The sequence below is a fragment of the Halichoerus grypus genome, chromosome 2, assembly GCF_964656455.1.
Source record: "Halichoerus grypus chromosome 2, mHalGry1.hap1.1, whole genome shotgun sequence".
Lineage (NCBI taxonomy): Eukaryota > Metazoa > Chordata > Mammalia > Carnivora > Phocidae > Halichoerus > Halichoerus grypus.
Genome location: NC_135713.1, coordinates 133,606,751 through 133,622,922, shown reverse-complemented (window position 1 = coordinate 133,622,922; position 16,172 = coordinate 133,606,751). Strand labels below are relative to the sequence as shown.

At 34.9% G+C, this 16,172-nt stretch overlaps 1 protein-coding gene across 13 annotated transcripts in view; it reads left to right on the top strand.

Annotated features, from left to right (window-relative positions):
- CSNK1G3 (casein kinase 1 gamma 3) overlaps positions 1-16,172 on the top strand; it is a 110,174-nt gene that overhangs the window by 67,530 nt on the left and 26,472 nt on the right. For 8 of the 13 annotated variants that reach the window (XM_078067575.1, XM_078067572.1, XM_078067567.1 and 5 more), the window contains 3 exons: positions 13,874-13,959; positions 14,080-14,164; positions 15,996-16,144. In XM_078067575.1, the coding sequence (XP_077923701.1) occupies positions 13,874-13,959; positions 14,080-14,164; positions 15,996-16,144 (320 nt within the window). The remainder of the gene's footprint in view (positions 1-13,873; positions 13,960-14,079; positions 14,165-15,995; positions 16,145-16,172) is intronic. The other 5 variants (XM_078067576.1, XM_078067573.1, XM_078067571.1 and 2 more) reach the window with 1 other exon arrangement.

Genomic DNA, 16,172 nt, shown 5'->3' with positions numbered 1-16,172 from the left:
TAAGTTCCTCCACCTACAAGTTTTCTATTTTCCCTTTGCAATTCAAGAATATTTTGTAAGTGGATTTGTGAGTTTATGTGAATAAAAATATGTTGTTCCTCATCAAATTTTACCCACTAGATTTAGTTAGCATCCATTGATGATTTTCTAATTCATCATTCCTTGTGTATTTATTAATAATCTAATGTAAGCAAAAGCTTTTTCTTCTTTTCCCATTTATTGACTAAAGTCAGTTTGGACTCATGGATTCTTACTGAAAGTAGTATAGTTTATTACTGTCATTATTTATTTTGATACGTTGTCCTAGATTTGGCCATTGGTTCCTCCATCAAGCTGGCTACTCTGTCCTTTTGGCTTATTCTCATGATTCTTTTGAGAACTTTACTTTCTGGAGCTACAAGTTGTTCCAGATTCATCTTGTAGTTTCTCTGCTCTAGCCCAGAAACAGACATTTCTCCGTTTCCCTGGGTCCTTTTATTGGATAATGTTATGTAGAAAGTAAGATTTGGGCACTGGGTGTACTCACTGCTACTGGTGTGTTACTGCTTCTAGGCCCCTTCTGCAGCAGAACTACGAAATGCATGTGTGTATGTGAATCACATGTCCACACATACATACACATGCAAACTGCATATGTACACATATATTAATACTATCCACTAAGAATCATGAGTTGATTATGATACTTTTAATTTCATTCTAAGACCACAAAGTAGTATCCCCGTTTCCATATGTGTAATTCCCTTCTCTTCTCTATTTATGTTTTTCTTTGCCAACAGTGAGAAATCTGGCTACCACTACTCTATTTACTCATTGTTAGAAGCCTAGGATCCTCAGAATGTCATTTCAGAATTGGTAACTAAGAGCAGTATGTAAAGCAAGCTTACTAGAATTGACAGTATTTATAATTCTTATTTTATTGAAAGGTTCATTTTTTAAAATGAAATAAAATTTACATTGAGTAAAGTTTACAACATTTGAGTATGTAATTTGTGATTTTTTGACATATGTACACATGTGGGTAGCCCACAACCCTGTCAAGATTTACATTATCATCCCCTAGACTTCATTCTTGCTTTCTCCCCACTTTCTCCAAAAGTAACCATTGATGTGATTTCTATCACCATAGATTAATTTTGCTGATTCTGTTACTTCATATAAATGGAATCATCTGGCTTCTTTTGCTCAGTATGAGATTATTGTTTGTTTTTCAAGAATCGGTAATTTGTTTTTGTTTTTGATTTTTTTTTTCTTTTTCTTTTTTAGAGAAGGGGGAGGGGTAGTGGGAGGAGGGGAGAGAGTGAGAGAATCTTAAGCAGGCTCCACACCCAGCACGGAGCCTGACGTGGGGCTTGATCTCATGACTCCGAGATTATGACCTGAGCTGAGATCATGACCTGAGCCGAGATGAAGAGTTGGACAGGACACTCAACTGACTGAGCCACCCAGGGGCCCCAGTAATTTGTTTCTTTTTGAGGCTCAGTAGTATTCCATTGCACAAATACACCACACAAGTTTTTATTTATTCTAATGTTGATGAACATTTTGATTATTAACAGTGTTTTACTATTAGGAATTTTTAAATCTTTCAGTGGGCATATGTTTTTAGTTCTTTTGGGTAAATACCTAAAATTGGAATTGCTGTTGGGTCATATGGTAGGTATTGTTTAACTTCATAGGAAACCGCCCATCAGTGCCCCAAAGCATTCTTAACCATTTTCTGTTTCCACCAGCAGTGAATGAGAGTTGTCTGTTTCACAGTCTTGACAACATTTGGAGTTGTCATTCTTTTTCATTCTAGCTGTTGTAGTAGATATGTAGTAGTTTCTCTTCTGAGCACTGTTACTTGTGCTTACTGACCATTTGTATATCTTTTATGACATGTGTGTCATTTAATTGTTGATTTGTAGAAATTCTTTATATATTCTGGATATAAATTCTTTCCCAAATATATGTACTGTGAATAGATTCTTCTAGTCTGTGGCTTACCTACTCATTTTCTTAGTGGTGTCAATAGATGTGCAAAAGTTGTAAATATTTGTGAAATCAATTATTTATCAGTTTTTTTGTTTTATGATTACTACTTTTTGAAGCCTAAGAAATCTTTGTCCCCAGGAGATGAAAGACGTTTTATGTTTTCTTCTACCGTCTACAATTAATTTTTATATGGTGTGAATTAGGGATTGAGATTCTTTTTATGATACCATATTCTTTCCCATTGAGTTACCTCTTTGCTTTTCTAAAATAATCAGTTCTAGGTTATGTTTATAGTAGTTGATTCTTAAGTCTTAAACCATGGTCAGTTTTCATATCGGAGAAAGTCAAACTTTATTTTCTGCTTTTAGATTCCATCCCTGACATCTCACTCACAAGGAAGAATAGACAGAAATGTAAACCAGTCAGTACTTACCCATCATCACTGCTTAAGCGTACCTTGCAGCATAGTCACTTTTTGTTCAAGACCTTAGCAGTCATCTCACCCAGGCTTCAACTCCTGGTCATGGCTTCTTCTCTGACCATTCTTCCCAGACTTACCTGCTACATATGGCATGTCCGTGCTTCTTCCTCTCAGTCAGAACTAATAGCACTTGCTCACTAATAGCATTTTCCCTGACAGCTCCTGATAGTAGAGCCATGGTATTTTTTTCTCCTCAGCTGTCTGAAACACCTGAAAAATGTAAATCTGCCTTACTTTAAGAAAAGTAAGTTTCAAATATCTAAAATTAGTTGCATTCAGGTAGTGTTTGTGGGGGGAGTGCCTTTCAATAGCAAACTTTCATGATAGATTTAGAATTAGATTGAGTAGATACACAACTTTCAGGATTGTGTCTTCTGTTAAAATCAGGCATACCTGTATTTATATGAACAGTGTCTGTGAGACATTTTCATTTCATGGTAGTTGTTAACAGACTATTTCATAACAACTAACAAAGGTTCACCACCATTTTATTGTGAGACATGAAGTCACGACTTCCTTATGGCCCGATGTTTTTTTATCTGAACAATGGTAAATGTAACAGCATTCTATTTGTAGAAATGGCAAAGCGAATCTGATACGTTTGTCCTTGTTAGGAAAAGCCTTCAGAGCTTGGGAAATGGCATTTAACTGTTACAGTAATCTCTTTTTGCTCCTTTTTCAGGAAGAAAACAAACAAACAAAACATTTCTTTGGCAAGTATTGCAAAGAACAAAAGCTTTAATCCTTACTTTCTCCTATTTACAGAAGCTCTGCTTCTCAATTTTTATGTAGTACTTGGGAAGTAGATGGGCAGTATTAACAGAGAGAAAATTTGTTTCCCAGATTACATGATTTCCTGTTTTTTAAGAAATTAAGAGTAAGCTAAAGTCACATGAGTTTAAGTGGTGAAGAGTTTAAGCATTTTTATAAGTGAGGTGGCTGTGAACATGGGCTTATTAGTGATGTTTTGAGTTTAAAGCAGCTTTATGAGGAGTCAGGAACAGATAGAAAAGAAAAAGTAGTGAAAATGGGATCTTTTAGTGGTGATTTTATTTTGCGTATATATTTTTTCCTTTCCGCTTTGCCTGGACTTTGGTGATTACTCTTTTAAGAGGAATTAAAGCCTTCTTATTCATTCATTTACTCTTGTGCATTCAAGGACTTTCTACACACATGAGCATTTCAAAAGAGAATTTGGCCAGACAGACCTTTGTGCAGGTTTGTAAGTATTTTTCTTTTGTGGAGATTGTGCACTGTATTGGATTTAAAAAGGAAAAAGCTAGAAGAATAGTGTAAAATCACAGTGTGGATTTTAGCACCTTTATTCCTGTGGTATATATATATCTGTTGATGTTCACTGGACGATTAATGTTAAGGCAGATGTCGTGATTCATTTGTGTACCTCTTATAACTTCTTAAGTCACTGTTCAAGGTGAAATCTTACTAAAGCTGTGTGTGACGTGGATTTCTGTGGTCTGCTGTAGTGGAAGCCTTCTTTTATTATGTTGAAATATTATTTTAAACTGTATCTGCTTGAGTGTCCTATTTTTAATATCTTTTTCAAGACTTTTTTTTTTTTTTTTGGGTCAACTGCTTTGAACCTCATTTTATAATCTTCCTTTGGATCACTTTTTTTTTCCTTTCATGAAAAAACTCTTCTTGTTGAAGTCATTTGAAATAAATACTCTGCATTTCTCTTTACTAAGGAGCATTAGAATTGTCTTTTTTTAAAATTAATATATTGAGTATTCATGAACTAAGAGACTAGGATTTGAGGAATAAACTGCCAGTTGCTTTGTAAGTGTTAATAGAAATCTGTGTTGCATTGAAAAATAACATTTCAAGCCTCTAAGTGGTAAGCTCTCTGAATAGGGTGAAGGGATCATAGAATTTATGGTTTTACAAAAATGCCTTCTTTCTGTGCTGTGATTCATATAATTTCTAAGTTAATTGCCCAAATTCCTGAGGACAGCTCTTAGACTCCCAAACAGCTTCTTAGCAGTTTAAAAACATGTATTTACATTTTATAATTACATTTTAACAGTTTAAAAATGAATTGCACAATTCCTCGCTTTCTTAAACAAAATATGATGAGCATAATTTACATTTTCTGCATGATTCAGCTTCGTAAGTTTTGTATGTTTACTATTATATAGTGATATCCTCAAGTTTAATTGGAGAATGTTAGGATGTATACCTTGATCTAAATAAGTTTAGAGAAAATGCATTTAAATAGTAGTGCTATTTTTAAATGTAATTTTTTAGAACAGTTTTTGATTCATAGCAAAATTAGGCCGAAGGTACAGAGATTTCCCTTATACTCCCTGCCCCCACACAGGCAGCACCACCCCCACTGTCAACATCCCTCACCAGAGTGGTACATTTGGTACAAGTGATGAATCTACACTGACACATCATTATCATCTAGAGTCTATAGTTTACTTTATGGTTTACTCTTGGTATTGCACATTCTATGGGTTTGGATACATTTATAATGACATGTATCAACCATTATAGTATTATACAGGAGAGTTTCACTTCCCTGGGCATCCTCTATGCCCCACCTGATCATCCCTCCCTTTCCACCTCTCTCCTTCCAAACTCCTGGCAACCACTGGTCTTTTTATTGTCTCCATAGTTTTGCCTTTTCCAAAAACCATATAGTTTGAAATAAACAATATGTAGCCTTTTCAGACTGGCTTCTTTTACTTGATTATATGCATTTAAGGTTTCTCCATGTTTTTCCATGGCTTGATAGCTCATTTCTTTTTAGTGCTGAATAATATTCCATTGTCTGGATGTACCACAGTTTATTTACCCATTCACCTACTGAAGGGCATCTTGGTTGCTTCCAAGTTTTGGCAGTTATGAATAAGGCTGCTATAAACATCCACGTGCAGGTTTTTGTGGGATCTAAGTTTTCAACTCCTTTGGGTAAATACCAAGGACAATGCTGGATCATATGTTAAATGTATGTTGTAAGAAGCCCCTAAACTGTCTTCCAGAGTGGCTATACCATTTTGCATTCCCACCACCAAGGAATGAGAGCTCCTCTTGCTCCACATTCTTTTTTTTTTTTTTAAGATTATTTATTTATTTATTTATTTGACAGAGAGAGACACAGTGAGAGCAGGATCACAAGCAGGGGGAGAGTTAGAGGGAGAAACAGGCTTCCCGCAGAGCAGGGAGCCCGATGCGGGGCTCGATCCCAGGACCCTGGGATCATGACCTCAGCCGAAGGCAGACGCTTAACGACTGAGCCACCCAGGCGCCCCTTGCTCCACATTCTTGCCAGCACTAGGGATTGTTAACGTTTTAGATTTCCACCATCCCAATAGGTGTGTAGTTCTTTTAGGATTCCTGGAATGAATTCCTGTGTAGAGAAGGACTTTTCCCCTCCACAACACCAAGTACTTCTCAGACACAAGCAGTGTGTCTGAAAATTCAACTTAAATTCTGACACTCTCTGCCTGGAGATAGCATCAGATCCCAAGGTTAAGGATTCCATCCTACAAGACTGCTCTCCACCCCCTATTTCAGATAACACTTGCAAATTCTAGGCTGTTACCTGTGCTTCTAACTGATCATGTACAGATTAGAGGCTCCACCTACCTCCTCCTTAAGTTCAGTTTATTTGCTAAAGTGGTTTTGTAGACTCAGGGAAGCACTTACTTAGGTTTACGAGTTTATTACAGGACATGATGAAGGATACAAATCAACAGTCAGATGTAGGATGAGATCCCAAACAAAGGAACTTCTGTCCTTGTGCAGCTTGGGCCCTGGCTTGGTGATATATGCAAGTGTTCTGGTTCCCCAAGTGTGGAAGCTCTCCCAAAAGGGCCAAAAAGCTGTCCTCTTGGGTTTTATGGGGGCTTCATTACATACTCATGATTGATTAATGCATTGGCCATTGGCTAATTCAACCTCCAGCCTCTCTTCCCTTCCTGGAGGTTGTGGGATGGGACTGAAAGTTCCAACCCTCTAATCATATGGTTGGTCTCCCTGGCAACCAGCCCCTGACCTTGGGTGGGTTCAAGATTCACCTTCATTAGTAACAAGACACCCATTTCACCTTTATGGCTCTGACGTGTTTTCAAGAACTGTGGCTAAAGACTGAATATATCTTGAGAAATATATTCTGGTCATCTGACCAAATATATATTTCTTGTAAATCATTATGTCACAGTAGTGTTATCTCATTGTTGTTTTAATTTGTGTTTCCTGATGACATAGGATGTGTAGCATCTTTTCATATGCTTACTTGTCATTTATGTATCTTCTTTTGCGAGGTGTTTTTTAAGGTCTTTGGCCCATTTTTAATCAGGTTGTTTGTTTTATTATTGTTGATTTTAAGAGTTCTTTGTATATTTTGGATAATAGTTCTTTATGAGATGTGTCTTTTGCAAATATTTTCTCCCAGTCTGTGACTTACCTTTTTGTTCTCTTGACGGTGTCTTTAGCAGGGCACAAGTTTTAATTTTAATGAAGTCCAGCTCATCAGTTCTTTCTTTCAAAGGTCATGCCTGATGTGTTAACATCTAAAAAGTCATCTCGAAACCCATGGTCATCTAGATTTTCTTCTATGTTATATTCCAGGATTTTTATAATTTTGCATTTGACAGGTATTTGATCCATTTTGGTTTATTTTTGTAAAGGGTGTAAGATCTGTGTCTAGATTCATTTTTATACATATTGATATCCAGTTGTTTGACTACCGTTTGTTGAAAAAACTTAACTTTGCTCCATTGTATTGCTCGTTTGTCAAGGTGAATATATTTATGTGGGTCTATTTCTTGGCTTTCTATTCTGTTCATTGATTTGTCTGTTTTTTCACAAGTACTACAGTGTGTCAATTACTGTAGGTTTATAGTTAGTCTGAGAGTAGTTATTTTTTAATAGTTTTTTTTTTGTATTTAAATGTCTCGTAGCGTACTGTTTGTTACCATGTGTAGTACCGTTGCTAGCAGGACTCTGCTGTTCTCTTCTTTTGATTTGCTTCTCTTGATAGCCAAATGTATTGGATTTTATCTAAATTAAGAGAACTGGATTTCAAGAGGACTTCTTTAGGAATCAGATGAATGCATGTGCTAGGTTCCATTGCTCAGAAAACTTTTTTTCTTTATGCATTCTTGTTATTGCTAGATTGGGTATCTGGATTGTTGAGTTGTTGCTGCACATTGTCTTGCATAATTGTGCTTTTTCTTTTCCTAAATAGGTTTGTATTTTTATTTAACAAAAACCATCTTAATTATGTAATTTTGAAAAATGTAAATGAGCTCAGTGAATCTTGAAGAAGAGTTTTTTTTTTGTTGGGTGTTGGGGAAAAATAATTGTCAACATTTTAGTAGGAAATATAAAATGAAATCTTTGCTTGTAGTAATTTTTATTTTTTTATTTTTTGGTTTATATATAAAGAATGATTTCAGGGAGAGGTTTTTTTTTGTTGGTTTTTTTGAGCTCTCTTGTCATGCCTATATTTAGTTTTAAGTAACATGTCTTTTGGACTCATTGTTTTTCATTTTTGTAGGAAAATGCAGTAATGAGCTTATTTTTTGCAAATACATATGTGTATATTAGAAAGTTTTCTGCTTCTCAGCGTTTGATTGATTTTTTTTTTTTGACAGGGCTAAATTTGAGTTAATGAGAAAGGGAATTTTTTTCTCTTTCTGAAAGTTGAATTGAAATTCAGTCAAAACAAACAGTTCTAGCTGTGTGAGGAATAAAGTCAGTTTTAAAAAAGGGAAAATAATGTTGAGACAAGGAGTAGAAAAGCATTGCAGAAGGTGTACAATAAACATTTGATTAATTGGTTCTACTTTGCTTTTAGAAATGAAAAAGCGCATACATATATGGTTTAGACGTCTGCCTTTCTCTTTTAGGTGCATAGTTCTGGGCTAGTCTCTTAACCTTTCTGAGCCTTTGTTTTCTTATTTGGGTTTACCGTTGCTTTAAGTGTAGCTAGAATTTTAAATGATCATCAATATGACACACTGACCCATACTAGGCTCCTAATATGTGCTGGTTGTATGTATTTTATGTGATACATATACATTTTTTTTTTTTGATGTAGTGTTCCATGATTCATTGTTTGCGTATAACACCCAGTGCTCCATGCAGTATGTGCCCTCCTTAATAACCATCACCAGGCTGACCCATCCCCCCACCCCTGTCCCCTCTAGAACCCTCAGTTTGTTTCTCAGAGTCCATAGTCTCTCATGATTCATCTCCCCCTCCAATTTCCCCCCCTTCATTTTTCCCTTCTTACTATCTTCTTCTTCTTTTTTGTTTTTTAACATATAATGTATTATTTGTTTCAGAGGTACAGGTCTGTGATTCATCAGTCTTACACAATTCACAGCACTCACCATAGCACATACCGTCCCCAATGTCCATCACCCAGCCACCCCATCCCTCCCACCTCCACCACTCCAGCAACCCTCAGTTTGTTTCCTGAGATTAAGAGTCTCTTATGGTTTGTCTCCCTCTCTGGTTTCATCTTGTTTCATTTTTTCCTCCCTTCCCCTATGATCCTCTGTCTTGTTTCTCAAATTCCTTTTATCAGTGAGACCATATGATACTTGTCTTTCTCTGATTGATTTATTTCGCTTAGCATAATACCCTCTAGTTCCATCCACGTCGTTGCAAATGGCAAGATTTTTTTTTTTGATGGCTGCATAATATTACATTGTATATATACACCACATCTTCTTTATCCATTCATCTGTTGATGGACATCTAGGCTCTTTCCATAGTTTGGCTATTGTGGACATTGCTGCTATAAACATTGGGGTGCACGTACTCCTTTGGTGTGATACGTATATTCTTAAAAAGCAAAATTTTAATTGACTCTTTACATAACTTTTAAACTTATTGGAAAACCTATTTAAAAGATTGTTTAATGATACCTATTGCAAAGTAAATCATCACTTTCTAATTTATTAGTTGCTCATAGTAAGGGTTCCTATAATAAGGATTCTTGGCTTCCAGGGAAACATCCATTTTCAAACAGGTCTTTGTAGTTAAGTGTTTTATAAAATGTGAACAGGGTTTAATAAGGGCCAGATTACCTTTGGGAGATGCCCCCCCACCCCCACCCCATGAAACAGAGACCTGAGGAGGTATTCTTTAGTTACTGTATTTCAAAGATAAAGCCTTCCTCATGACTTCTGTTACTCACTACGTGGTGAAATTTACTTCCAGATTTATCAGTTGATGAAAGAACACAAAGAAAAGAATTATGAGGGTAAGGAACGTTTCAGACTGAGTTGCAGAAGTGGTTTATTTTACTAGCTTGTATTTATGACTTGAATTTTTAAATACTGTGTAGGTTTTGAGACTAATACTGCTTTCTGAGACAACCATCTAGGCAAGATTACCTTATCATCATGGCTTGTTGGCACTCTGGTAACTAAAGCCCCACACCTTGAATTTAGAGGGAAATTGCCTTTTATATTGTGTTCCTCTCCTTAACAAAGAATGCTACTTGGGAGGGGTCAGTATTAGCATATCGTTCAGTCTTTTAAATTTATCTCTACAATATTTCATATTTTTTGATGCTGCTAAAAATGGTATTGCTTTTTAAATTTGTTTTCCAGTTGTCGATTGCTTTCATAGAAGTACAATTGATTTTTATATATTGACCTTGTATCCTGTAACCTTGCAAAACTCATGTACTAGTTCTAATAGAGTTTTTTGGTAGATTACTTAGGATTTTTCACATATGTGATCATATGGTCTTGCAGAGAAAACTGGTTACACTTCTTTATTTCCAATCTGAATACCTTTTAAATCTTTTCTTTTTTTAAACTAACAAGGGCTTCCAGTACAACACTGAATAGATAATGTGAGAGTGAACATCCTTGTTTTGTTTCTGATTGTAGGGGTACCTTTCGCCATGTAAGAATTATGTTAGTCGTAGGTTTTTCATAGAAGTCCTTTGTCAGAATGAAGAAGTTTTTTTTTTCTATTGCTTATTTAACAAGTGTTTTTTTTATCATAAATGCATGTTATGTTTTATTAAGTACTTTTTCTGTATCTTTTGAGGTGATCATATGATATATATCTTTTATTAACATGGTGAATTACATCAATTCGTTTTTGAAAGTTAAACCAACCTTAAATTTATAGGATGAACTAGTCATCATGTATTAGCTTTTGAAGGATTTTGTGAGTGTTTTGATGAGAGACATTTCCTGTACTTCCCTTTGCTTGTAAAATGCCTTTGACTGGTAACATCATTAATGAAGAATTGGGAAAGATTCCCTTCTCTTCTGCTTCCTGAAAGAGTTTATGTAGAGCTAGTATTATTCCTTAACTGTTTAATAGAATTCACCAGTGATGCCATTTGGGCCTTTGGTTATATTTTGGGAAGATTTTATATTATAAAATAAATTTCTTTAATTGGAATAGAACTGTTCGCATCTTTGTAATTTGTCTTTCAGGACATTTGCTTATTATTATTATTATTGGCCTAGACATAGATAAATGGGTCACATTACAGAGTCCTGAAGTGGACCCCTACACAGACGCTCAATTGGTTTTTGAGAAGTGTTCAAAATTTTAAATGTGTTTAAATTTTTCAATTTAAAAAAATGAGTAAAATATTTAAATAGACCCTTCACAATAAGATGTATGAATAAGCAATAACACAGTTGAAACAGTGTTCAGAAATATTAGTCACTGGTGAAATTCAAATTAAATCACAGTGAGCTAATACCTCACAGTCACTAGCAGGGCTGAAATATAAAAGAGTGACCATGCTAAATGTGGGATGGACACTACATCAACTGGAATTCTCATACGTTGCTGATGGAAATATAAAATGGCACAACCCCTTTGGAAAACAGTATAGAAGTGTCTTAAAAAGTAAAATTACTTTAGTGATTTTAAAAAAGTAAAATTACTGAGGCAGTAATCCTCCTCCTAAAAATTTACACAAGAGAAATGGAAACATACGTCCACGCACAGACTTGTACAAGAATGTTCGTAAAAGCTTTATTCACCATAGCCCCAAACTGGAAGTTACTCATGACCCATCAATTGGTGAATATATAAATATATTGTAGTATACTACTCAGCAATAAAAAGTAATGAACTACCAATGCACACAACAACATAAAAAGATTATGTTAAGTGAAAGAATTTAGACCCAAGGGTCCATACTATACTATGCTTTTCGTATGAAACGCTATAAAAAATCAGATTTAATGTAGCCTGACAGAAAGCAGATAAGTGGTTGTTTTGAGGCCAGGGGAGGGGAGAATAACAGGCAATGGGCATAAGGGAACTTTTTGGAGTGTTGGAAATAGTTGTTGATTGTGGTGGTACTTAGGTGTACATTGTTAAAATTTTTCAAACTGTACCCTTATAATGGGTGTATTTTATTATGTGTAAAGTACACTTCAATAAAAGGAGTTTCTTTTTTAGGGCTTTTCAACTCTGGCTGTATTTCAGAATCATCTGTTAAGCTTTTTTAAAATGCACATTCTTCTAGCTCATGTCATACCTAAGGAATCAGTCTCCAGCATTAGGCCTGCTCATTTGAGGCATTTAAAAGTTTCAGAGGTGATTCTGATTCTTAGTGGGACTTCAGAAATATTTTTTTTTCTTTGCATGACTCTTTATTCCTAAGATTCCCAAGATCTAATAAAGTCAAATTGTATATATAAAATACATTACTCATTTTTCTCATGTTAATTCATATCCCCGCTTTTACTAATGGCTTTAAAAAGACCTTGAGGGGCGCCTGGGTGGCTCAGTTGTTAAGCATCTGCCTTTGGCTCAGGTCATGATCCCAGGGTTCTGGGATCGAGTCCTGCATGGGGCTCCTTGCTCAGCGGGGAGCCTGCTTCTCCCTCTCCCTCTGCTCCTGCTTGTGTCCCCTCTCTCGCTGTGTCTCTGTCAAATAAATAAAATCTTAAAAAAATAAAAAAAATAAAAAGACCTTGAGTCCATTTTATTTATTTTGAAAGTTTTCTATTTTAAATAGCATATGCTTACATTGTTATAATAGAAAATAGAAGCAAAAAAGAAAAAAATTTGCCATTATACTGCAGTTTGAGTATATGAAATGAGAAGGTGGAATGTCCTGTCTAATCCTCCAATCTCATAAACCTAATTCCTAACAAATCGATGCATTTTCTTCTGGATATCTTTGTTTGCTTGTAGGAAAGGGACACATATCTAGTATTATGTATTTTCAGATATTCATTTTTATATTTAAATAGTCTATGTTGAGTGCCTGCTCTGTGGCAGCCATAATACTTGGTCCTGGGGATAATGAGCCAAAGAGACATCTGCTGTCCTGTAATCTGCTGTCTGGTGGGAGGCTAGATAAAGACTAGATAATTACACTATATATATATATAGATCTATCTATCTATCTATCTATCTATCTATCTATCTATCTATATAGTAGCAAGTGTTACAGGAGACAGTTGTGGAATGAGATTACATAGTAGAAATTAAAACCTTTTCTGTCCTGTTCATGCTAGTTGAGAGCCATGCTTTGAAAAGTTTGCTTTTTCAAAAGCATTCAGTACTGCTTAGGTAGTATGATGATGACTCATTTGGATAAAACATCTTACACATTTATAATTAAAATACTGTTTTTTCCTCTTATTGTTAGAGGTTTTGTATTTTAAAATAGTAAGAAATCTTAAGCATTTGACTTCAGTGACAAAAAAATTGAAAAAAATTTCACTTAGCAAATATAAGTACCTTTTCAAGTTTTCCTTTGTAATTGTCACTCACTTATGTGCTTTACAACATTTTGTTACTAAAACAACAGTAACAATTTGAAAATGGCAGTTTGTTCTAGCAGCATGTTTTTGATGGTGGCAGAGGGGTTATTAATGTTGGGATGTGTCAAATACAAGTGTTTTTAAGAATATATTACACAAAATCCTAATTGCAGTTAATATTAATGGAGAGTGTATAGGATGGACGTTGTGTGCTCGTGTAAGTTCAAGAAATGCAGGGTTAAATGAAGTTAAACATTTTTATCTCGGGTTTTTCCTAAACCTTTAATATGTTACATCCTGGGTCTTTAAGATGGGGCTATAGTACACAGTGACTCTGTATTTGACCATGGAACCCTTTCTGACTTGCTTTATACTTCTATGGGTGGATATCTAAGGAGAGAAATGAGTGCCCAGTAGAATCTTAAAAAACAACAACAACAAACCCCCACCCCCCAAAAAAAACGGTAGTGGCATATTTTAAAGATGCACAATAATTTTAATGTTAAAAACATTGTTTAACTGGACCTGATTTGTTGCTTATAAGCGCTAGATATTTTATATTTATATACTGAACGTTGGGAATTAATTTATATGTAACAAAAGAATCAATTCTCCATTCTTGAATCCTTAACCGGGAGAGGAAAGTGAAATTGATGTTTCTCTTATGTTTCAGAACAAAGTAGAAGAGATGACTTAGAAGCTTTAGGTCATATGTTCATGTATTTTCTGAGAGGCAGTCTTCCTTGGCAAGGTTTAAAGGTAATTGTTTTTGTGTTTCCTTTTGAATTTTATAAATTGCTAGTATGTTAAGGTTCTGTCTTCCAAGTAGTTAATTTTAAAATCACCACCTTCTCAAGATTTTTTTCCTTTCTGTTTTAGGCTGACACATTAAAAGAGAGGTATCAGAAAATTGGAGATACAAAACGAGCCACACCAATAGAGGTGTTATGTGAAAATTTTCCAGGTAATGAATAACACCACAGTGGTACATGTGCTTATACACAGAAAACCAGAGCAGTTAACTTCCATTGCTCAAGTTTATGACTGTTTTTCATGCTTAAAAAAAATGAGTTCAAAGTATGATTTAAAAGATGTCAGTGTTTGGTGCATAGACCACAGGGACAATTTGTATATTTGCTCTGTTAAGATGGATTTAATATAAGAAAATCCCATTTTTTGATAGTGTTGACCAGTATCAGCTAAAATATCAGTGACATACTTTTAATAAGTTAAAATACTTGCTGAGAAATGCCAGCTATAAAGTTTTGGTGCACAGTGTCAGTCATTTGAGTCTCATTGTCAAGCTCAAAGGAGGTGTGTGATGTATGATTTAGTTTTCAAAATACATTAAGATCTTACAAACCTTAGTACTTTTTGGCTAATGTTACATTGGGGAGCTTTATAAAAATAGTTTTACTTCCATGTGAAGTTTTGGCAATTCAGATTAAGCCAACAAAAATTTACTTAAGATTCCTAAATCAATTAAGAAATAAGAATAATGTGTGCTAATGTTGTTAAGTAAAAAGTGAACCAAACTGGAAGGTCCCAGACTGAGTTCATACCTCACTTCAATATTCGCCCGTCCTCCTGTCCATTGCTGGGCATCACTGCTGGGGTGTCAGCAAGCAGCATGATCTCAGGGAGCCCTTCCTCAAGTTTGCTTCTGTTATTCTTGGACAGCAGACTTTAATTACATATTTTTCGTCTTTGCTGTAACATCAGAACTGGAAGATTAAAAATATATTGGTTGACACTAACAGTGTAGGTGTAGGCAGACTGGCTGTGTGTTGTTATGAAGTGTGTACACATTTCTGCAGGATAAAATGGGGGTGTCAGAGTCACTTAACCAGGTAATTAGCTAAAACGTGGAGTAGTGAGAGTCACCCTATGAGGAAGGTCACTGGGTGCCACTCTTATTGCCCGTTGGGCAGTGCATGATCCTGTTCTCACTGGCCACTGTCAGTGAATTGAATCAGAAAAACACGTGAGAGTAACCTTCCATCTCTCACTACAGTGATTTCCTGTGCCCTGATGGTGAAACCCTGTTTTACGAATTGCTCACCATTTTACCTGTTGATTTTTATGGCTTTTTCTTTCTTTTCCTTTAGGAAAGTAGGATCTTTAAGAAAAATACTTGTCTCTAATACATTTGGGAATTACAGTGGCACAGAGAAATTTATATATTACTAAATAATTGTTGTATGACTGGAAATTCAAAGAAAAATTAAACTCTGCTGCTGTGTTTTATTTCTGAGATCTCTTAGCTTTATTTTGTTTGGTTAGAATTCTGCTCATGGCCCAAATTAGGAATTTGAATCCTCTCTTGGTCAGTTAGTGAATATGTCTGATGGTAAAAGAAATCCATCAAGCTAGTGCAGATGCTTTCATATATAAATCAATTCCCATTAGTATTTTAAATAAATTTTTAAGTTTATGAGCAGAGTATCATGCTTGTGTTTAAGTAATTATGCGTTATTAAGTTGCTAATTCAATCTTTAGTACTATCCAAGGTTTCTATTCAAAATAACAATGTAAAATAAAAATTTTAGCTTTTCCTAATGAAATGAAGCAAATGTATTTGTTAAATAAAACCTCTCATTTCTCCTTTGACCCTATTTTTTTCTTCCCTTCTCCTTTTTAATTTCTTTGTGATTAAATTCCTAAAGTTTTAAATTGCAGAATTTTATTGCTTTTGCATATTTTTATAACACTGTGTTTTTAGACATTTAAATAATTTTATTATTAATGAGTATTATATAGAGACATATAATCATTCTATTTTTATTCCTTTCTAGAAGAAATGGCAACATATCTTCGTTATGTAAGAAGGCTAGATTTTTTTGAAAAACCAGACTATGACTACCTAAGAAAGCTTTTTACTGATTTGTTTGATCGAAAAGGATATATGTTTGATTATGAGTATGACTGGATTGGTAAACAGTTGGTGAGTACTCTGTGCTATATAATGAAAG